Source organism: Morone saxatilis, unplaced genomic scaffold (genome assembly GCF_004916995.1).
Source record: "Morone saxatilis isolate NCDOM2014 unplaced genomic scaffold, NCSU_SB_2.0 Contig3, whole genome shotgun sequence".
NCBI lineage: Eukaryota > Metazoa > Chordata > Actinopteri > Moronidae > Morone > Morone saxatilis.
The window spans coordinates 10692252-10714941 of record NW_023339873.1 but is presented as its reverse complement, the minus strand read 5'-3'; the positions used below and the strand labels follow the sequence as shown (position 1 = coordinate 10714941).

Here is a 22690-nt window from a genome sequence, read left to right as displayed (position 1 = left end):
AGGTTCATTCAGTCGAGAATCTTCGGCTCTGAGCAAGTTTGTGTTGTGACACACACAAGCTCAAATTTCCTATTTGGATCACAATGAATGAGCTCTCAATCATCACATGAGGAAATTCTGCCTACAAATATTCACATGACTGTCTCCTATTGAGCTGCTGAGGTCTTTTGGAATTAATGTCATTAGAGAGAACCCACAGGAAAAAGGCTTAAAAAAATCATTGCATTGTCCTGCTATTAAAGTTGCATTTGTTAAATGTTATACTTATCATTTAAGACATTTCAGCGATGCTTCTATCACCTGCTGGTTCTTGCTCTTTGGTAATGCTCAGATGCATGAAGTATGTGGCAGTTATTTTTTTCTGGGGGGGGGGGGTACAGACAACTGAGTGTCGAGGTTATCTTATTGATTCAGCTTACAACACAGCGACCCACCCATTCTCTCCTCCTCTGTCCGTCTCTTTTGTTGTGGTTGCTGCCGATGGTTTGGCCCACAAAGCCAGTCATTGCTGTTACGCTGCCATAGCAACCAGGAAATACTCACCACCGTGTGACGATGTGTGTGTGGTGTTTAGAGGGACTAAAGAGTGCAGAACGTGGGTGCGTGGGAGTCCAGACAGACCACAACAACAGAAGGACTGATTTTCACCTTTGCCTTCAATTCCACTATTTGCTCGTCTTCATCATCTTCAACCAGGCTTGTGAGTGACCAAGCAGTATCTGTGTGGATCAGCGTAATTGTGTTGTGGTTTGTGAGCAAGTGTGACTTAAGTATGTGAATGTATCTGGTGTTGGATATGGTCAGAAAATGCAACTCTGATGGAATGATAATGTACGGGGTGGGGAGAATTACGTGTTGGATCAAACAGACTTTTTTTTTTTACTGTGTGTCTGAGGCAGTAACAGCTGGCTCAGAGATGGCTGCCAGCACCGCAGCCACAACACTGCCTCCAGTGAAGAGTGTGGTGGTGTATAGGAATGGAGACCCCTTCTACAGTGGACGGAGGTTCGTGGTCAACCAGCGACAGGTGGCCACCATGGAAGCCTTTCTGACTGAAGTGACCCAGAGCATCGGTGCTCCGCTTGCCATCAGGACCCTGTACACCCCCAGACAGGGCCACAGGGTCTCAGACCTCGAGGACCTTCAGACAGGAGCCCAGTATGTTGCTGCTGGCTTTGAAAGGTTCAAGAAACTGGAGTGAGTACAAAAGCCTTTTACTGTAATGGTATTAAGGATTATTTTAATGTACAGATGCTCTTACAGGAAGGTTTTTGTCTCTTAAAGGAAAGTAAATGGATTTAGAATGTATCATAATGTACTTTTTGGTATTTGGAAAAGAGATGAAAACACTTTTTTCTTGATCATATCTGTTGTTTTCATGTACAGTTACCTGAACACAGGAATGAAAAAGCATCCTGTTACCCGTGAAGAAACCCAGGTAGGCTTTTATTTTGTAATGTGGCCAGCTTTCTTTTAAGGCCAGCAGCACACTCCATCACTCATTAATCCCAGTCTAACCAGGAGGAATGCACCACCAGGCCGCACTCATATCAAGTTGATCCATTTGAACTGCAGCCAAATCAAAGAGGAAAATGACTGCAGGATTTTCCATTACCGAGACAAGCTCATATTTGCCTGCAATTGTGACGACACATTGTTATGCTAGCATTAGTCAGATTAGATGCACTTTGTGTGTGTGTGTCACCCTTTGCGCTTAACGTTCTCATTGATGTCACTGGTTGTCATGTAAATTACCGGAAACAATGGGCTAATGATTGTGCTGTCCATCAGCAGTCATTCAGGCTTTGCAGGGTGCCCTTTTAAGCATCTCATGGCAATAGTTTCAGTAATTACAGCTGGATATCATCAGAGATCAGAAATTTACAGAGTGTATCAGAGGTTTTGATCGTTTTCATCAAGAAAATCCTCAGAAATCCGAACTCAACTATTAGCTGTTTTAATTGAAGCTTTTTTTGTGCATTGAAAGGCAGGCAGGGCAGGGTGATAAGGATGGTAGTAATATGCAGGCAGAAGCTCTCTTAACGTCCACACAAAACTGATTTCACACACAAGTGCACACACATGGCCACTCATGCTGACAAGTGCTCACTTTGTATTCTGACCAGCTGGCAGGGATGATCGCTTGGTTTTTCAGACAGAGTGTGCTCTTAAGCCATCAGTGTTACTTTTGTGAAAAACATAAAAAAGGAGTGGAGAGTAATTGTGTGTGCCTTGGGTGTCTGCCATTTGGAAAGCTGGGTCTTTGGGTTTTAAAGTCTCACATGCCTGTGTTGTGGTTGCTGTGGAGCAATGCAGGAAGTGTGTCCGTATGCGAGTTGTGTTTGATACCGCTGGTGGAACAAAGAGATATGCTTCAGCACAGTGTTATCAGGGCTGTGTGCATGTCTGGGCAGGCCTAATGCCCATATTCATTGCCCCATGCCTCCTCCTCTGCTCAGAGACACTGTAAATGCATTAAATGTCTGCCAGTTCAAAAAAAAAAAAAAACAATAAGGGAAGATTATCAATGTCTGTTTTGTTCGGAGTTGATTGATTTAGTCCAGCTATGTTATCAGAAAGACACAGATATCGGCTCCAGATTTCATTGATGTGGGTAAAAGCTTCGAGAGGAGCCCTCAGATCAGACACGGCCTGTGAATGTGCCACCGGAGAAGTCTCGGAGTGACGTTAGTTTCCATGGCTGCAGCACTTGAGCTGGCATGAGCAGAATAGTTAGTCAGTCATTTACACTTTTGGAATAAGTGATTTTGCTGTGATGGACGTGCGGCGTAATTGATGTGCAGGACGTGGGTGACTTAAAACTGATGAGGTGATTTTCAATATTGCAGAGAAAATGACATTATGATGTTTTGCGGTACCGTGCGTGTGATTTTCTGAATGTCCTCTACAGGCCAAAGTAACCCAGAGGCCAAATGTCTCAGCCAAATGGAGGAGGTTTATACCTGTACCTTGCATTTTACAGTGAGTTGGACATATTACATGCAAACATACACACACATTTTTTTAAATGGGTATCTTTCAAATTTACAATGCTATGGCTTAAAGGATGGTAATGTCAGATGGTTGCTCGGAGGGGCCATCACTTTGGTCCAGACTGAAGTATCTCAACTACTGAACAGATTGAGATGGACATTATTGTCCAGACAGCGGTTCCCAGAGGGGGAATCCTAATGACTTTGGTAATCCGCTGACATTCCTTTCGCATGCCGGTTTACATTTGTAGTTTTGATTGAAATGTCTCCACAACTAAATTTGGTACCCATGTTCATGTTCCCCTCAGGAGGAATTGTAATAACTTTAGTGAACCTTTGACTTTTCAGAGCTAGCACTAGCATGACTGCAGAGTAAGGAAACACTGTCCAGGGAAACAAAAATAAGTTTTGCAGTAAAACTTTGGAAGATACCCTCTTGATTTTTTATTTTATTGTAGAATTCATTTTTCCACAGAACTAGTAACATCTCTTACACTGGAATAACATGAGGAAACCAATCATATGTTTCAGTGTACATATGGGCATGTATTATTTAGGACAGAATTTCAAACCCAGAACCAATCCTTTCTGTTCAGTGTTTTCCGTAACGGAGATCTCCTGTGTCCGCCATTCCGATTCATCATTCCTCGGAGCATGCGGCAGGACCTGGAGCAGATCCTGAGTCTGGTCACAGAGAAGGTCAGCTTAAGAACCGGAGCTGTGCGCAGGTCAGTGACACTGACTGATATCCACATACACCCTGAGGAACACAAATTGAGAGAAATCCAGTAACTATAATATAACCTCTGTGCTTTCCTCAGGTTGTGCTCCATGGAAGGAGCAACTGTGTCCTCAGCTGTTGAGCTGGAGTCCGGCCACTACTATGTTGCCGTGGGAACTGAGAGGTTCAAGAAACTTCCATATGTGGAGCTGTTGGTTTCAAAAGTTACAGAGAGGTATTGTCATGCACGGCCCTCTGTGAGTGTGTCTTAAGAATGTGTGTTTATGTGCATCTGTGCTGTTCTGCTCTCTGACTGACTTTTCTTTCTTTCTTTGTAGATATTACCCAGGAAAGAGAAGGCTGTTAAGGAGAAATGAGGTACCTTCAATTAGTAGTGTAATTTACTCACCTTACTTTCATGTCTTAAAATTGCAATCTTAGCGTCGTTACTCTGCAGCCTACAGCAGTAACATGTGACAGCTGCCTTGTATGTGTCTGTCTGTGTTTCTCCTAGAACAGGAAAGCAGGAAGCGGTCCAGAGGACCAGTACAGTGACTCAGCTCTCCTCGACTCCCCCGAGGTAAAACAAGCAATCCTCCAGTCTTGCATTCACACCACCAGAGCTATATTGGGACTGTTAATTGTTTTCTACACTGCCAAACACATTCAAGTGAGACAAACTGTGCAGAGGGTGTGTTTTTTTTTGTCAATATGTAACACATATTTATTCGGTTGTATCCTGTGAATTTCAGTCCGACGGTCGCAGGGTGAAGTCGACAGGAGATGAGGCTGCAGGTCCAGCAGCCGCACAGCAGAGGAGCAGGAGAGAAGGAGCAGATGAGGCCTCTGCTTTCTTCGCCAGGCCCGTCAAGATCCGCAACAACAACCGACGACAGCCAAGACCCCCACTCAGCAATGGAACTGGTCAGTGTGCCCAATTTTATATATCTTACTTCCTTGTGTACACAATGAGTGCAATTCATTTTGTGTTACAGCAGCAGCTTTTTTTTTTTTATTTCTGCTTATTACAGTCCAGCCCAGCGTGTTTAAGAGAGCGGGGCGGAAGAGAAGAGAGGAGGTGCGAGGGGCCGAAGAAGTGCATGAGGACGAAAACACAGCTACAGAGCTTCCTGTTGACCAGGTTTCAGCCTTATTACTGCGTACTTCTCATCACTGAAGGAGGTACACTGATTCCTGAAAATATGTTTAGAGCAAATTGAAAGATGTCTCTCATTTTCCATCCAAAGAGAGCTGCAGAAATAGTGGAGGACGAGGAACTAAACAACCAGAATGACCCTCTGCACAACACACAGCAGGTAGGCATCAATCAAACAATTTTTTATGTTCCCATTTGAATCTGTTTTCTGTCTTCTTAGTTAAATGAAAAAATACCAATACTTTCCCATTCCTTCACTCTCAACTACAGCGTAGGGCAATTTTTCTACATAACTGACGGACACTGAGGGTGTAATTTAGAAAATGATCAATTTCAGAAGATGGATCCATGATTGTCTGGAGGAGAAATTCATTTACGTATTCATGCATTTAGGCGTCCTTTTGTAAATTATAGTCTACACAATTGAAAGTTGAAATGTGAGTGATGAATATGTGACATTAAAGGACATATTTTCATCCGAAAATGGAAAACGCCTCATCTTTTTGAGTCCAGAAAGCCATTTTATAAATTCCTGCGTCTAATACACAAACATTCCCTATAATTTCCCCTTTTGGTCTATTTCTGTCTATTACTATCCTGGATGTGTTAAAAAAAAACACATTAAATTACATTAAATCTGTTTTTCTCAAGAGACACGCACAAATTATAAAGAGGGAGCAGCACAATGAGGGAGAACACCTACACAAACACAATGGAAAGCAGGTACAGTATATGTGAGTGGGTGGTTAAATTTACATAATCATATTACACGTGTCCTAATAAAAAGGTTCCGTTTTTTTATGTTTAAATGGGTTCAGAATATTATTTTTTTTGTCCCGTAAAAGGCTGAAGAAGATGGTGTGAAAGAGACAGAAACTTCTGTTAGGGATGAGGAGCCTGCTGCTGAAACACTGGTACAGTACACACACCTACACAAGCTGCCAACTGCTTAGGACATTGTGAAACAGCTTACATTGAGTACTACAAAAACGTAGTCAGCAATCAATGTGTCTCCGTTTTCTAAAGGTGCCTGAGCTGAATCAGACGTCTATGAAGGCACAGCCTTTGTCACCCACCTCTGAAGGAAAGAACAGGGAAGAAAAGGCAAGTTTACTCACCTCACATTATAAAACAGTGCTTGATGAGTTCTTGGCACCCTGATGAAAGCATGCGACTGCTTTTTCTCTTACGCTGTTTTAATAATTTGATTGAACAGGAGAGCGCACAGGACACCCCTTCGATTGCAGTAGAACAGAACCATCACCAGGAGTGGTGAAAGAGCACATTCATCAAGGACCATCGCACAGGCACGACAGTCACACAGGCGAAGCAGATAACCCAGCCATTACTGCTTCTATAATGACCTATTCGGCTAAATGAATGTTTGATTAAATTGGTGTGACTTAAACTGTGGTAATAAGCCAAGTAACAACATTAATTTGTGTCAAAAAATGTGAACACTCAGACAAAATAAGAACAAAACACTTACAGGAGATGGACACGTCATCATAAACTCTAGTACGATACAATCCACGACAGTCTTCTGGCATCATAAACCTCACAAAGGTTGCGTTTGTTGTGTTTTACAGCAGTTTATGATATTGTGTCCAACCTGTTCTTCAGTTCTGATGCAGATATTGTGTAGATGATGCAACCTATTCCATGTATGTACATACAAAACAATATTTTGGGGCATTTAAAGCGTGAATGTATTCTGATTTGCAGAAATCAATGATGGAGACAATAACACAACGAGTCGTGTTTAGCCAACAATTTATTAATAAAATATCAGCCACATCACAAGCTGAATAGATGCAACAATAGTAAAGTCATCTGTACAGTGTTTTGTGTGAATTAAATACTGCGAGAATAAAAGATATATATTACTATGTACGTTGCTGTTATTTCTATACTCTCAACAACTTGTTCAGATGTTTACAGTGCACACAACAAGGTCACTCACTCCTAACAACTAAGTCCTTTCTTCGCAAAAGAACATTACAAAATAGCAGTGGTATATCGACCTCAGTAATACATCATTTATACAAGCCAGCAGGGGGAGAAGGAGGGCCAGAGGAAAATAAGTATGAAAAACAGCTTTATGCTCGAGCTATACAGCAATTTGTCCTCTCCTGTGTCCTGTTCTTCCCCAAGCAGCTGCAGTAAAATGTCCCTGTTAAAACTGGGAGGTTAGATCTAATTGGTCCATTTCAAACCCCCAGCCTTATTTGTATGTGGCCTCTATAGCATTTATGCAGATGCCAGTCACATGGTAGGGCAGCAGAGTGCTAAAAGTTAACAACCGCCAACTTCTATGCAAGTGCCATAAATCTAGTCTAGTCTTGAGGTGAACCCCGCATGAACCCACTTCCCCTTCAACTTGGTGTAAGAGTTTCTGGACAGGTCTTTTGAAGCTCACGCTGAGTTCATTTAGGCACGATTCTCCCACCAGAACCGTTGCTCTAAGGAGTCGCCGTCTGAATCTAAAACAACCCCCTCTTGGTCTGCTCCGACTCTGCTTCTGCCTTCCTTTCCTTTCCTTTCCTTTCCTGCTGAGGAATCACTTGAAGGCGTAGGAGAATTTGCTTTAATCCTGATTTGGGTTATTGTTATTGTACAGCCTGCGTCATATTCAGCTTCCCAGAGTCTTTGTCAACAATGGAGCTTATAACACACAGAGTGATGCCAGCCATGGTGAGGAACATTCCCGTGACAGCCTCTGCAGAGAGTGAGGGGTGTGGAGGAGGATATGAAAGAAAAGGAAAGTTTAAAAAAAAAAAGCAGCTTTTAAAAAACAGAAAGCAAGCAGTACTGTATTTTTCAGAGAGCGGAGAAAGGCACAGGAGGGAATTAACTGCTCAATAATGTCCTGGCATGCAAGTAAAGTAATGTATTGCTTATGTAACAGTACTAAATTGGTCATCAGCATTTTTCGGATCCTACATTTGTCCTCGTGGGCATTAATATCAAATGCTGCGTGGCCGCCTCTTTACTGAACAGCAAGCTAGTTTGAGTCTGAGTTTCACGAAAATGAGTCACTTACGTTTGCCTCCAAACTCTTCACCCAGTAACTTGCCAGTGAGCAGAGTGCAAAGGAAGGTGAGAGAGTTGGCAACGGGAACTGCGAGCGATAGCTCTGGATGAGAGAAGTGGAGAAAATTGGATTGAACATTCTGCTACCAAATTAATATGCAAACCTGTGTGTCCTGCTAGACACAGACGATGCAAATCTCTGTACAAAATGAATCGGAAATTGACCTGAAAAGCATGTTGTGCTCCTAATGAAGACTAATGATTAGTTTAAATAAAACCCAGGTCGTGCATATTAAAGACCCACCTTTGTAAATGGATATGTACTCTTTGAAATTCGGAGAAATTGGTTGTTACGGTCTTTTTTAAATGTTCACATGCAGTAATATCAGTTCTTTATAATGAAAGCTGCGGTTCCCTAGACCAGGATCTATTTTTATAATGTGTATTGGCATTACCATTATAGTAAATTCAAAAATAATTGTAGGTTCAATAACCTTGGAGGTAGTGTTTTAACTAGATTCCATTTAGCTGTCTAAGCATGCTGGCTTGTGGTAAAAACACATAGTTTAAGCCTGCAGCAGTTCACTTCCACCATAGGCCTTTCTCCCACAGGACATTTAGACATATCATAAGGGCTGATTCCATTTAGCTGCTTCAGTTTCAGGGGTCCCTGCATTGCGCACACTGGCTCACTGTCACACTGTGAAGAGTTGCCTATGCATTCCTGCTATGACAAGTCGTGTCTGCTGTGAATGCATTTTGGCTTGTCATAGCAGGAAGTGTAATTAATAACACTAATGTGGGCTGCGCTACATTTAGATTAGTCACTTCCAGGCTTCTCTTACAGTGCATACTGTCTCACAGGGAGGATTCACTGGCACACTCTGAGCTATTGTTCATTTTATTAGCTACACCATGTCTTCTTGTCCTAAGATAAGATAAGATAAGATAAGATAGACTTTAATGATCCCACGCTGGGGAAATTCACACATAACAGCAGCTCCAGATACAACACAGCAGATAAGAAAAACAATTAAATACACATTACACAACTAAATAAACATACAAGATATAATGAAAATAGAAAACAATATGTACACTATATACAGCTGTTGTACAGATGTGATGTAGTGGCATGGTGTAAAAATAAATAATTGCACAGCACATTAAAATCAGCCTTTCACTGTGACTTGTGTACAACTGAATCTATTCTCTCCTGTAGAAGCTATAATGTGGATTGCTCACCTGTGGTGGACAGTGTGTAATAGTAGACCAAAGAGCCACTCTGGTTAAGCAGAAATGGGACCAGGTACTGGGCAGCAACACAAGGAGAAAGGTGCAATTAAAATCGGTTGTACTGTACACCTGTACACCGGCAAACAAGAACGGGTCTTAGGATTTACCTTGAGGTTTAAGAAAAGAAACTTGAGCTCAGCCAGCAGCTGTGAGAGCCTGTTGGTCTCGGTCACAGTTTCTATCCCCTCTGTGCCTCTCTTCAGGAGCGGGTTGCTGCAGCCCCACAGCACCGACACCAGCAGCAGACTCAGCAGCTCCACTGTAACACACGTCCAACACATACATACATTCACCCTGTGCCCTCACATCCAACACACATACGCTGCTAGCATTGTTATATGACACCGTGTGTTTACCCCGGACGAAGCAACCGGATAAAAGCAGGGCAAACTGTAAAATAGTGCAGTTAGCGCCTGAGCTGAAAACAAACTAACAGTGAGCGAGCTGACTTCCTTAGCATTAGCGCTAAGATGTTAGCTGTGTTTGGGTTTACGTCTGTGTTATTCACGCTAAAAGTAAGCACATACTGAGGAATATATATTCGATACCAAAATACAAAAGCTATGTTATAATATTGGGAAAATCATACTTTTGAGAGGATAAATTAGCTTGTTAGCCACTCACCTACGGTCACCATCGTAAACAGGTTTAAGGTCACATTCAAGACTGGTCTTTAGCTCCGATGTTAGTGAACAATCCTTAAATAGACAGTTTCAAAACCTATTTATTCAATACATTTATTTTATAATAGGTTCAATTACAACTGATTCAAATAAAATCCAGCAACTGTACGATGTTATGACGACGCTCTCATTCGTAAACTGAACATTTTGCAACATTTCTTGTCTTGTTGAATGCAGCTTTAGGATTTTTTTTGTTTATATTGTCGTACCAAAAGACACCAGCTGAGGGCGCAATAACTTGTTCAACACATTGGTTTAGCAATAACTAAAAGCACATTTACAACATTCATCTGCAGTTATTGACGTTCATTTAAAAAAATAATGAACAATCTCATTTATTTATTTCTGTTTTCTTTAGGTTTTTGCTCACTTTGAAGTCTCAAATGATTTTAAACTTCCTTCCTTTCATATCATTTTGTTCTCTGTGCAAATGACACTTGATTTAATCAAACAGGTCAGCCACAATTAGAAATATTAAATTTTATTTTCATCTCATTTTATTTAACCACAAACAATACAAATACAGAGAGCAACGGAAATAAAGTGCAAAATCCTTTGGCGTCAAACTAAAAAGGATTCACATCAGCCTGTTAGGCTGACACCCAGATGTTTCACAAAACATTTCTGTGGTGTCTTCGTTATACAAGGTAAAAAAACAACACATTTTATATATTTCTGAAACAAAACCTAATCTGTGATCAGAAGACAAAGACAGTATAATGCAAGGTTAACCAGATTTTGTAAGGAATATTGTTAAATCTGCAATATCAACATATTTTCCTCAAACGCAGCTTCTTTCATACTGTCTTTGTCTTCTCTGAAGTTTAGACTAATTCTACATTTACTCGTGAACCTATGTGGTCCTCTTTAATACAGAAATGTACACACTTAATAGCAACGTTGTCAAGCCATTACTGTCTTCACTACACATTTTCTTCATTGAATTAAACAGTAAGAAACGTATGGCATCTACACTCTGAACACTGACTGTAGCCAAAAGCAAGTCTTCACAAGAGTCTCCGTTTTCTATCACGCAACATCCTTCATGCAGTCCCTGGTGTCTGTTTATGTTATGTACCGTTTTTGTTCACGATGTGTATTTTGCACACCAAAAGGACATCTTGTTGTCCGTGTAGTCGCCAGCAGTGGCTCAGTTGTGACAGTGAGAAAACACTGACGTCACAGATTGAGTTTCCACAGGATTCAGTCAGCACACAGCACGCAGCCACGGACAAAGACAACACATCAGTCAATGCCTGTTGTGAGGCTAAACCACAGTTCTGTTGTTATGTGTTTTCTAATAATAACGGAGCGCCGTGTATGGTGACCACGGTGGATCCACTGTTGGTGCTGGACTGCTCTATGTGGTTCTCCTCCACGCTGTTCAGCTCAGCCCTGGGCAGCCGGAAGCCGTTCTCGGAGGCTGGGTTGGAATTGACAAGGCTGCCCGACACAGAGCTGATTCCCATGGTGCTCAGCGGCATGTTGCTCTGAACTGTGGATTGTGACAGTTTCTGACGAGGTTTGGAGCCATTGGTACCCAGGACTCTGGACACATGTGTCCGCCTGGCAAGAATTAAACCATGATGTTAAACAACAGTCTCACTTCACTCACATACTATGCAGTAGGCTATTATTATTCTTATTCTTATTATTATTATTTAGCAAAACAACATTTGATATCCAGTAATAGTGCTCTATAGGGTGTGTTCAACAGTTCAATGGTTTATGTCCCTTCTAGAGATGGAAATTAGCTGTAGCTATAAATCCTGTGATATATTGCATAGGATAATTCTAATGCAACTCTCTATGTATACTGCATATGTCCCTATCAAATAAACATTAAATAAATGAAATGAAATATAAATAGGTCAGATATTCCCTCTAGCTGTGTAATCGTATTTTGCTAGTAGGTTTATTACATCAACCACTAAAGGTACCAGGCGCAGTAGTCACCAAAAAAGAGGCAAAAAAGTATTTTTTTAGTCAAAACTATGAATAAGCAAGAGAACCCATTACTTTGATGAAGTTCCAACCTTTTTGGCTTATGTCCCCCAAAAATGAAGCAATGCCTACATATGACCTCTCATCACTTCACATCTCATATCAATCTCAATATGTCAATTAGCTGTGAGCAGTTCATATATTTTTGTGTAGAAGACGTGCTTTTAGTTATCTCCTCCTGTTCATTATTTTGTGACCCCCACTGGTTTCTGGTACGACCCCTTGGGGGGTCCCCACCCTCAGGTTGGCATTGGCTGGAAAACATTACAAAGTTGCTTGACTCAAATAATGTAATTAGTATAATGCCTAATAGTTGTATGTCAGAAATATTGTAAACATTGTGTAATACTGGATCGTTTTACCTCTAAAAATAATTCAAAAAACAATCTAAAAAGGGAGAGTCATGCCGAAAGGAACAGGTCACATATGTCCAACTCATGGACACGTATACCTGTGAACTGGGGCTGTGAGTAAGCGTCACTTTAAAGGGTCACAAGCTAAAAAAAGTTACAAACTGTAAGATAAAGGATAAAGGAGCCTGATCAGCCATTGAAGTGGATAAAAAGAGTATGATTGTTTGTTTCATGGCTCGTGACATTCACTATGCAGGAATTGCCCTGTCAAACAGGAATGCGTCCCTACCTATTGTATGTCTTCAGGATGATCAGTAGAATGGCGAGAATGATGATGATACCTATAACAATGACCGCGACCATCGCCCCAGAACCTGCGAGACACAGAGAAACAGGAAAAACAAAAAATTTACATGTTTTTAGGGTTGGGTTTTGCATGTTACATTTGGCAGGTTTCACACATTCCCTTGGCTCCTCGCTGTGCAACTTATTTTGTCTGTCCTGCAGAAGCAGTGTGTAGCTTAGCAACGGCATCACTCACAAGCAAACAGAACATGGCAAATATTTTAAATGCAATGGGTGCCACTCCTGTACAAACCATCTACATTATTGACTGACTGCATGACGCAAGAGGTTATTTATGAGACTCGACTTATCTTTGATGTTTATTTATTTCAATGTCTGCCATAGGGGGACGCTTAGATCTGATAGTGTCCACAACAAACATGTCATTCACAAGGGTGTGTTTTGTCGATATCCAATTGAAGAGGACGAGGAGGACAAAACACGAACAGGAACACAATGCAGGCATGCACCCACACACACACACACTTGACATATCCTTACTCTGGATGAGTATTTGTTCTTTGGACTTTGTGACGTTGGTCGTGTTTGATAGGAGTGTAGTGTTGGTCACAGGTGAGACAGTTGAGGCTTGCATCTTCAGCAATAACCTGCACAGACAAACAAATAAACAACAAAAAAAATCACTTATTTAGTCAACTGAATATTCTCTGATAAAACAGAACAGCATTTACGTGAGTATTTTAAAGGTTAAAACTGTTTCTGCCTGAGTCACACTACCGATTAAGTGACCCAACAAGAAAAGAATGAGGAAATAATATGGGAATAGAAGATTAGAACAACTAATATAAACAACAGTGACATAGCAGAGGGAGTGGCATCAATGAATAAACCATCTAAAGAAACCACAGGAATCAGGATCCTCAACTTGACATGATGTATAAAAATCAAAGCGGGACATGCGCTAATGTCTACATCATTAAATTGCAGTGACAAACCTCTCCCCATACGACTGACCTGAAACTGAATGGAAACACGCAACTGAGCAGCTCGCTGTTTGCTCTTTATCAGCTGGTTCTGAGATCACACAGCAGGTTCAGACATTATTGTCACGCCTGCTAAAGCTTTACAAAGACATTTGTGGTTTTAGATTTGAGCCAGTACAGACCAGGAGGTAATGTTCAGACATGTTGGATAAGTATGTTACAGCAGTGCTGCAGTGCTGATACAGTTCTTGTTTGGGGGGGGGGGTAAATTGTTTTTAATTGTTTTAATGATGTGGGAATGTGTGTATTCATAACTTTTGTAATTGAAATTTTGCATAATTGTGAATTTAGTAATTGTTTTTAATTCATATTGTATGTTCCATTTACCTGCCCAGGGACTACGGGTGGAAAATAGCAATTTGCTAAAACCCGGTGCAATGCATCTCTCCTTGTTATATACAGGGTTAATGTTTTATTGTGCACTGTCCCTGTTCAAATAAAAGAAATAATAATAATAATAACATATACATTAAATATGTCCTATTAAATCATTATCTTATATATGATCTTATATTTCAAGATTTGTTAGAATTACTCAGTAAATGGTGTTTCCAATAGGGTTTAAGCAATAAGTTAAGAGAAATTAGGTTATAGGTAGGTCAAAAACTGTCTGAATTGATGAAATTAAATGATCAGTACTAACAAGTCTGTGTAGTAAAAGTCTAATATCACTTATTCCTCTGTGTCATAGATCTCAATTGTTGAAAAACAATTAAAAACACATCAGTGGCACACATGTTTGCACTGGGTGACATATTCATTTTCACAAACATGGGCATTGTGGTTTATTTTAAGTATATTCCTCTTATGTCTTTCTGCTGCAAATGTATTACTGTTGTCATAGAATTTGTTGACAATAATAAATAAATAGATATTTTAAATAAAGATTTTTAACTATCAAAAACATCTTTCCTATGCATCGGTCTGCAGTTAATATTAAATTCAGTCTGTTCAAATGAACCCTATAATGGAACTTGATAAACACGTCCTAATATAAAGATGTGTTAATGCGGTTTGTGATTTCTCAATCATGACTCATTTAATCAACAATGCACATTCTCGGGGAGTTTCAGGGAGACTATTAGGGCAGCTCCATTGTGTTTTTATGTTTTTATCTCGATCTAATCTACTGTATTGCAGTTGTTATGTGTCACGCGGAGATCCTCTGTCATTTAGGAGGATGCCTGATACTGTTCAGGAAACAATCCACACACGGCTGTAGGTCAGGGCTGTCCCTGTTACTGATACTTCCCCTGAGTTGGGATAACATGCCTTTGCATGCTCAGAGATAGAAAGCCACGCAAACTTCACACAAAATGATAACATCTGCAGTCAGTTTGTTTTTAAATTATATAACCAAAACAATAAATTATGATTATAGGTAGCCCTTGTTTTACAGAAGTCACCTGCACTTCAGTTTCCACTTCTACCACTCTACAGCTACACACACGTCATCATGGGAGTTTCTCGCCCTCTTTTCACGTAGTGTGACGTAAAACAAAGAGCACATAATGAGTCATTCAAGAGTGAGTCAGAGAGGTGGTCATTAATTAGAAAAGCTTAATTTTAATGATCATATTTGATTATATCGCCTGACATGTCTCCCGAGAATATAAAAGAATTGAGTCTATCCAAAAATACCTTTCGTTATGTTTTAGCTGGCGGGTTTGTTAATGTGCGGTCAGTTATCCTTTTGTTCTTCGTGACTAGTCTTAAAGTCATGCAGTGTGTTAACGTATCATTTTGTTAAACTGTCAGAGAAATTATAGGCTCTACATGTGCGTCTTATTTTTGGAACAAAACTTCTTAATCATAGCAGACAGATGGAGAAAGAGTCATCGCATTAAACCATTTCTACAATAAAGACATGAGTTGGAGTGATGTTGCACTGTGTCTGCTGGGAGTGAAGCACAGCAGCACGATCAGTACAGGTGCCTCAAGCGGACAAAATTTGCATCAGCTATAAAAAGCTGGAAAACCCGACACAAGGAACAGACACGTACACACACACACACACACACACACAGCACCCATCCCTCGCGTCTCTAGGTTAAATTAACTGCTTTATCGATTACATTCAAATTCCCAAGACAGTTATGCAAAAGCCATCGCTGCCTGTGAAGATACCGCTGAATGTCATTAAGTTTAAAAACCACCAGTTAAATTAATGAGAGGTGGCTGACAGACTGGTGTCACCCTTAAAACCGCTAACTTGTTAAGTTGATAAGAAACCACAGCGTTAATATAAAAAAAGTTAGTCATGTTAGTAAAATGCTAGAGATACAGCAGACCTATACTCACACGAAAGAATAAAATATCACAGACTTCACTGTTACATTTCAGGTGTGAAGGTGGTGCCATTACAAAGAACCTGTCATTATCAATGAAAAGGTAGGAGTTCTGAATAACACGCACTCACACACTTTCTCTCCTCTCTTTCACACACACTTTCTATACTTCCAACATTTTGTAAAAAAAAATACGCTCATTCGCTTTCTTTCAGAGCCACTCTCATGTTAGTATGGTAAATGTGAAGCTACAGCTAACAGCCACTTAGCTTAGCGTAAAGATTGGAAATGGGGAAACAACTACCCTGGATCTGTCCAAAGGTAACAAACTAGCAGCACCTCTAAAACGGGTTTTTGACTAAGCAAAAACCATAAGCATAAAAATACAAATTTGCTGGTTAGGCTGGATTTTGAGTAATTTGTTGCTGTTGGTAGAATGGCAAATACTTGTGAACGCTTTAGTTTTTCTACAGATTCAGTAGGCAGATTAAGGCAAGCAGTTTCCCCTTGTTTCCAGTCTTTTTGCTATACAATTCAATTCAATTCAATTTTATTTACTTTTCTAGGCCGTACTCTAAAAGAGTACAATTATAAAGGAAGAGACCCAACAGTTCCCACCATGAGCAAGCACTTGGTGACGGTGGCAAGGATCAACTTCCCTTTAAGAGGCAGAAACCTTGGACAGACGAGCTAAGCTTAGCTAACTGTTTAGCCGCTTGCTCCAGCTATCAATCTTCTCATCTGACTCTCAGCAAATATTTACCAAAATGGCGAACAATTCTTCTAAAACATGCTTTCCTCATTTGTATACATGTTTTTTTAATGAATGTTATATTTCTTAACTAGTAAAGGTTGTAGCCTGCTGTTGAGCAACTTTAGTTCAGGCTATGAGATTAGATTCTTGGCTCCTTTTTGTATGATGGATCTGGATATTGTATTTCAGCGTGTAATGTATGGACAAATACAGTGGCTTGTGTACACAGCCTTTAACCATTAATGGAGCGTAAAAGTTTACATTTCACCTCCAAGCTGTGCATTTCCTGGAGGCATTGCAAGAGGACAATTTACAACCCCATACATGTGACACTCATCACCTGGGACACCTAAATGACACCAATGTACAGAGACAAAGACAACACTTGCCTGTAATGGGGTCAAGATTAGATAGAAAATACTCCACAAACTAGGGCTCTGACTGTTTCTCACCCAGATGTGATAGAAAACCAAAAAGAATTTTAATTACATGCTGACAACAGAGACTTGAAGCCAGTACCCGATACTTGTGTGCGTACTGTACGTCTTATCCAGCTTCCTGCTCAATAGCAAATATTACATAACCAACTCTCCCAGTGTTGACATACTATTAGGCACAGCGATTAGTAACGACATATATCATGTTTGCTGTTTGCAGAGGTGACAGCTTCTGATAAGTGGCTAACGCTAAGGTTGGAAACACCATTGCTTTGGTAACATGGTGGACAATACAGTATTTAGCTGATGTTGGCAAGGTTACGTAACAGTCAAGTTAGTTTTATTTATTTAGCACTAAAATCACAAATTTGATTTTACCTGTGTTTGTTGTTACAGTCAGCTGTAGTAAATATGAATACATACAAACTGAGATTTAACAGGGTAAATGTGGTGTTTAAACAAAAAACCCAAACAAACACAGAGATTGATGCAGGAATAAAACAAAACACGATAAGACATCAGTTTTCTACACAGCACTTCTACACTCTACCCTTGCCCTGATAAATGTATGTACACAAGATGCATATTGTACCTGTATTTGGCTGATTTCAGTGATGGAATGTTGTTTGGTACAAAACAGAAGTATGTTCAGCAGCTCAAGCAAGTCTAACAAGAAAAAACAGCACAATACTTGATCATCATTGAAGAGAGGTGCAGGTAATTTGCTCATTGACAGTTCGTTTGTATGTACTCTCTTGTACTGGTATGTTCATATTAAAATAAATTCTTGTTGCTGCATTAAAGGACCAGTGTGTAGGATTTACTGGCATCTAGAAACTACAGAGGCCACAAAATTCACGATAAATGAGCCAGTGTTTGGTTTGTGCGTTTTGGGCTACTGTAGAAACATGGTGGTTCATAATGGCAGCCTCCGTAGAAGAGGACCAGCTCCCTCTGTAAATAAAAACAGCTCATTCTAAGGTATTGAAAACACAACAATTCTTATTTTCAGATGATTATACACTAATAAAAACACATCTATAAATATCATATTGCATTTCTGCCAATAGATCCTGAATGTTACATACTGGACATGTAAAGGATGACAGAACAAGCTATCCAATAAGGATGTTTCAATACACGCCCCCTAAAATGATCTGGAAACTAGCCTTTAAACGGCAGTTTTGATTGTGTCAATAAATGTAATTTGACTTTGAGCTGCTCATGTTTTGTGTGCTGCGTTGTAGCCACAGCGGCAGTGATGCCTCTGCAGTGGGTTATTGCTATCTCCTAACAAAAACTCTCTTGTCCAGGACGACATGATTCTGCCGGGGATCAGAGTACAAGCTCAAGAAAAGATGAGGAGTGAGCAAAAGATAGATAAATAGGTAATCTTCATTATCCGAGGAGGAAAATTAGTTTTCATCTTCTAGCAAAACTGGGTTATTAAAAACTTATCTGTCAACATCAAACTGCTGCAGCAGCACACAGTTATTATAACAGAACCAAATATTTAATTCATATTGTTGACTAAACCACTTTTTTTATTAGTACTGGCCTCTTTATATGTACAGAGATGTATTAGTGTTGCCAACTGTTGCCCTGGCTCATGGCGGTGTTTCATCCATAGTGGGTGGCTGTGTTAACTTCAACAGAACGGAGTGTGTCGATAGAAGTGGGTGATGCACCAGATTGATTGCAGGTTAGGTTTAGGTGTAGGTTTGGCGTGGTAGAGGTCATGTAAGGATCGTGAGAGCCGTCAGATGAGGAAACACCCAGAGTTAACACACCCCATTCTCCAATACGCAACCATGCTGCTCACCATGCTACACACCATGCTACAGTCAGCTCATGACACACTTCCTGAGATATAGATAAATAGCACATACCGTAATTGCCCCGAGCACTGCACATTGCCAAAAGTATTACACAATGAACACAAGCTAATTAATACATGCTTGAAAGATGTTGCTTCTAAGTTGCTTCTCTAAGTCAAAAGAGATTCCACTCAATTTATTGGCTAATTAATTTCCTCTGCATTCAAACCTCTTAGATTGTATGTGAGGAGATGTCATCTCTCTAGATCTATATAACATATATAACTATATGACATAAAGGTTTCGCTCCAAATTAACATTAGTTGAAAACTATGTGGAAGAGGACTAGAAAGAATTGCTGTCAGTTGCCAATTGCTCTTTATATTCATTCAAATTTCAAATTCAGTCAAATCTGACCTGCACAACCAGCCAAAAGAAAATGTTTGGATGCCAAAAGTGGCTATATTAAAGGAGTAGATGCTTTTATGATTCCTAAAAAGGAATATTTGGGGAAATATACTTATTAACTGTCTTGCAGAGATTGATACCACTTTCATATTTAACAGATTTGAATGGTATTATGGTGCACTCCATTTGAACTGGGAGGTCCAAGTTCCCAGTCAGCCCCTTGAAGTCGGATTTCCAACCAGGAAAGTCAGAAGAACCTCACCAACCCTGACCTCAAAATCCAATCCAATGCTCCATGCATAAACTAAGTGAAAGTTGTGATAATATACGGTTTAGTAGCTCTTTTGTGTCTCATTAAATCAGTCATACACACAGTACTGTACAACTTCTGTCTGTGGACATTTGTATGACTAAAATACAGCGTTGTCATCAACTGGTATTGCTAACAATTGCTAACCTGGCTAGAGCCTGGTTTTCAGACTAGTACTGGAACATGTTTCACTCGGGTGAGATGTGATTCTCAGCTCCAACGTCAGACTTCTTCTCATCTTAACCAGAAAGCAAATAAGCATGTGTTTCCCAAAATGTCAACGTATTCCTTTAACCACACAGCACAGAATCACTTCAGCTGCTACATTAATAGGGAACAAACCCAACAGCATAAATCAACTCAGTTTAATCACAGATTGGAAATGCCCTAAGCAATAAACATATGTCACGATAACAAAAGGGAAATTCAAATTCAAGTGCCAGTTAGGGCCTGTGGTTTGATCCAGGACAATGGCAGGAAGTAGGTGCCACGAGAGAAAAACTACAGAAAAATGCAGATTTGGACCCAGGATCTTCTTCCTGTGAGGTAACAGTGCAGATCACTGGCCTGTCTCTGCTACTACAGATTGACTACATGATCATTATGCAGACTTTAAAGATACTTTTTGTTTTTAGGCAAAGGAATTTGTAACCACAACTAATCAGATCACTTTGTTCTGACGGCAGTATCTATTTCCTCATCGGATGGTCTTCTCCTTGCTGTAATAATAGTTTGTTTGTTGTTCCACAAATTGCAGCTATTCGCTCACACTGCAGATTCAATATCCTTTCTTCCACCCTCAGTAAACAAATCATTTATTGGTCTGTTCAGAGAGCGGAATCTCAAAGTAGAACAGGAACAATTTAGTTTCCTATTTTTATACAAGGAAAAGCCAGACAAAGCTGTAGACCGGCTCAGCCGTTTCCCCTCTACGCACGTTCGGATATAACACAGGCTCCTGCACGCACATTCATAAACACATTTAAAGTATGACCTTCATCAAATGACGGTCGGAGTCAATATTTGAGCAGTCAATTTGAAGCAGGTTAATAAGACACAGGTTGGAGCTATTAGTTCAGCCCTGGAAGAGCAAGCATACAGTCACAGCAGAGAGGTCATCTTTATCACGTCAGATGTAAATTTCCCATACTATTTGTTTTCCAGATGTCACATTAAAAAGGGATTCAGTTATGACTTTTATCGACCTCCATCAGTCACCGCAGGATTTGCAACAGCACTGACAGGTCTTTGGCACAGCGTACAGTAGCCTGTTATTGACGTAAAGTGACATCAGAGATTTAAAAACTGGGTAATTGAAAAAGACGAGTGTAGCAAATGGGTAATAAATCATGGTTGTGTTTCAGCTCATGTTAGTGTGGGAATGAGTTTTAATAGCCAGAAAATCAAAGCAGAAGTACTGTTAAGTCATTGGACTTTATCAGTAAACGTGTAGTTGTGATGGTTGTGAGGTTGCATTGCCCAGTAAATATCTAAAAAGTGAACATTTAAATGGGCTACTGTCACCTGAGTAAAGCGAAAAAGCATGACAATTGGATATTTATAGAAAGCAGGTGGTGCAATTGAACGAACAAACCATTATTATTGTCAGTGCTTTTTAAAAAAAAAAGGCTTTGACTGATCCAGTCACTGTCTAAATTGGCTGAGTTTGAAACAGACTGATGAGTGTTTAATAGTAAAGTAAAGTGGAAGGTGTTCATATTTGTGGTAATTAAAATCATTATTATTATTAATACATATTAAAAGTCAAAAGTATTAGACAGTTAAAATTATTTATAACTTTAAAAGCTACTTAACAGCTACTGTGAGGAGGAATGTTAAATATCCAATGCTGACATATTGAGACAGGTTTTCTGGGTTTATTTACTGTGGTCATTAGTTTTATATGTATTTTAAACTAGTTCTGTCAATTAAGGACATCTATGTGAGTAAACCACAGACAGCTATTTTTACTTTTGTTTCATGAGGACTCAAGACCTGAACTGAAATAGTTTTGTGATAAGGGATTTTAAAAGTTATTTATAGGTCTGGTGGAATCTGATTAATCTCCTTTAATGTGGATATTACCGTGATAGAAACCTGCTCAAATTGTCTGGACTTTAATTTTCCACTGAGGATACTCTGATTTCCCACGAGTATTATAATTCTATACTAGTACTAATACCACATTAAATGACTAAGCCTTTGATAATAAAGATACTTTCCATTTACAGTTTAGCATCCTGACAAAACTTTCAAGCAAGAGGTGCAGCTTGAACGTTGTTGGCATGCACGGTGCACTCTTTCGGCTGGAAAATAAAGCCTATTATCAAACAAGGCTTATCACAGTTGAACATTATAATAAAAGAAAGCACATACAATAGCACTGTACAGGGCCAGCATTGATTCTCTACGTGAAATTCAGCAAAAACACCTATAGGCCAATAAATAAATGATAAATAACTATTTTTTTTATTTAATTCAACAACCCTAATTGTATACAAACTGTATAAACTGGCCACTGTCCCAGCCTAAATGTAAATGAAGCTGGTTAGGCGTAGCTGGAATGCAGACATAGTAATTAACCTTTACAGGAGTGACTGTAGCGTAATTTAGACAATAGGTAACCTTTCTATTCTTAGAACTACAACGCCAACTCCCCTCATCATATAACTACACATTATTGTTTAGAATAAAAACAAATCTAACCCAAACTGCTTAATACGTCATAACAATGCCCCTTATATTACATGAAAACTGACACTGGTGAGCTCCGATGCAGCGCTTCCATACAAACAGCGGTCATATTTTCCTACAACGTAGTGGCAACTGATGAGATGATAGTAGAGCTGTTCCACCACTCACTTATCAATAAGAGATACACAGATACACACAGGCAGATAGTGCTGGGAACTGAAATTCAATCTTCCTAACTCAGAGTAATTCTGTGTTGTTCCACTAGTTCAACAATAACAGTAGATTTCTAAATCTGAGAGCTCTTTGGAATGTGAGCTATTCCCTTTCACCTGAGACTCACCTGCTGTCCCGCCATTATGTCTGGGAGAACCCCAGTTCTCACACACACACACAC

At 39.8% G+C, this 22690-nt stretch overlaps 3 protein-coding genes across 3 annotated transcripts in view; 1 reads left to right on the top strand and 2 right to left on the bottom strand.

Moving 5' to 3' along the window:
- The first annotated feature begins 581 nt into the window (after positions 1 to 581).
- dcdc2b (doublecortin domain containing 2B) lies at positions 582 to 6763 on the top strand. Its single transcript, XM_035674680.1, has 15 exons — positions 582 to 700; positions 900 to 1197; positions 1387 to 1438; positions 2912 to 2982; positions 3590 to 3721; positions 3815 to 3949; positions 4053 to 4092; positions 4229 to 4294; positions 4467 to 4638; positions 4746 to 4855; positions 4962 to 5030; positions 5522 to 5593; positions 5716 to 5784; positions 5897 to 5974; positions 6087 to 6763. Exons 2-15 carry the CDS (start codon positions 917 to 919, stop codon positions 6144 to 6146), a joined length of 1407 nt encoding a protein of 468 aa, XP_035530573.1. The 5' UTR covers positions 582 to 700; positions 900 to 916; the 3' UTR covers positions 6147 to 6763.
- On the bottom strand, positions 6627 to 10051 carry tmem234 (transmembrane protein 234). The gene is made up of 5 exons (XM_035674681.1): positions 9824 to 10051; positions 9307 to 9458; positions 9149 to 9215; positions 7914 to 8006; positions 6627 to 7589 (listed from the first exon to the last, which is right to left on the bottom strand). The coding sequence occupies exons 1-5, from the start codon at positions 9834 to 9836 to the stop codon at positions 7480 to 7482; spliced, it is 435 nt and encodes a 144-aa protein (XP_035530574.1). The 5' UTR covers positions 9837 to 10051; the 3' UTR covers positions 6627 to 7479.
- Positions 10052 to 10413: 362 nt separating this feature from the next.
- The window catches only part of ncmap (non-compact myelin associated protein), a gene marked incomplete at its 5' end in the record, with an annotated part of 12507 nt that continues 230 nt past the window's right edge, over positions 10414 to 22690 (bottom strand). Inside the window, 3 exon segments of the mRNA XM_035674397.1 lie at positions 10414 to 11448; positions 12529 to 12613; positions 13086 to 13192. Coding sequence (XP_035530290.1) covers positions 11169 to 11448; positions 12529 to 12613; positions 13086 to 13179 — 459 coding nt within the window. The 3' untranslated portion in view covers positions 10414 to 11168.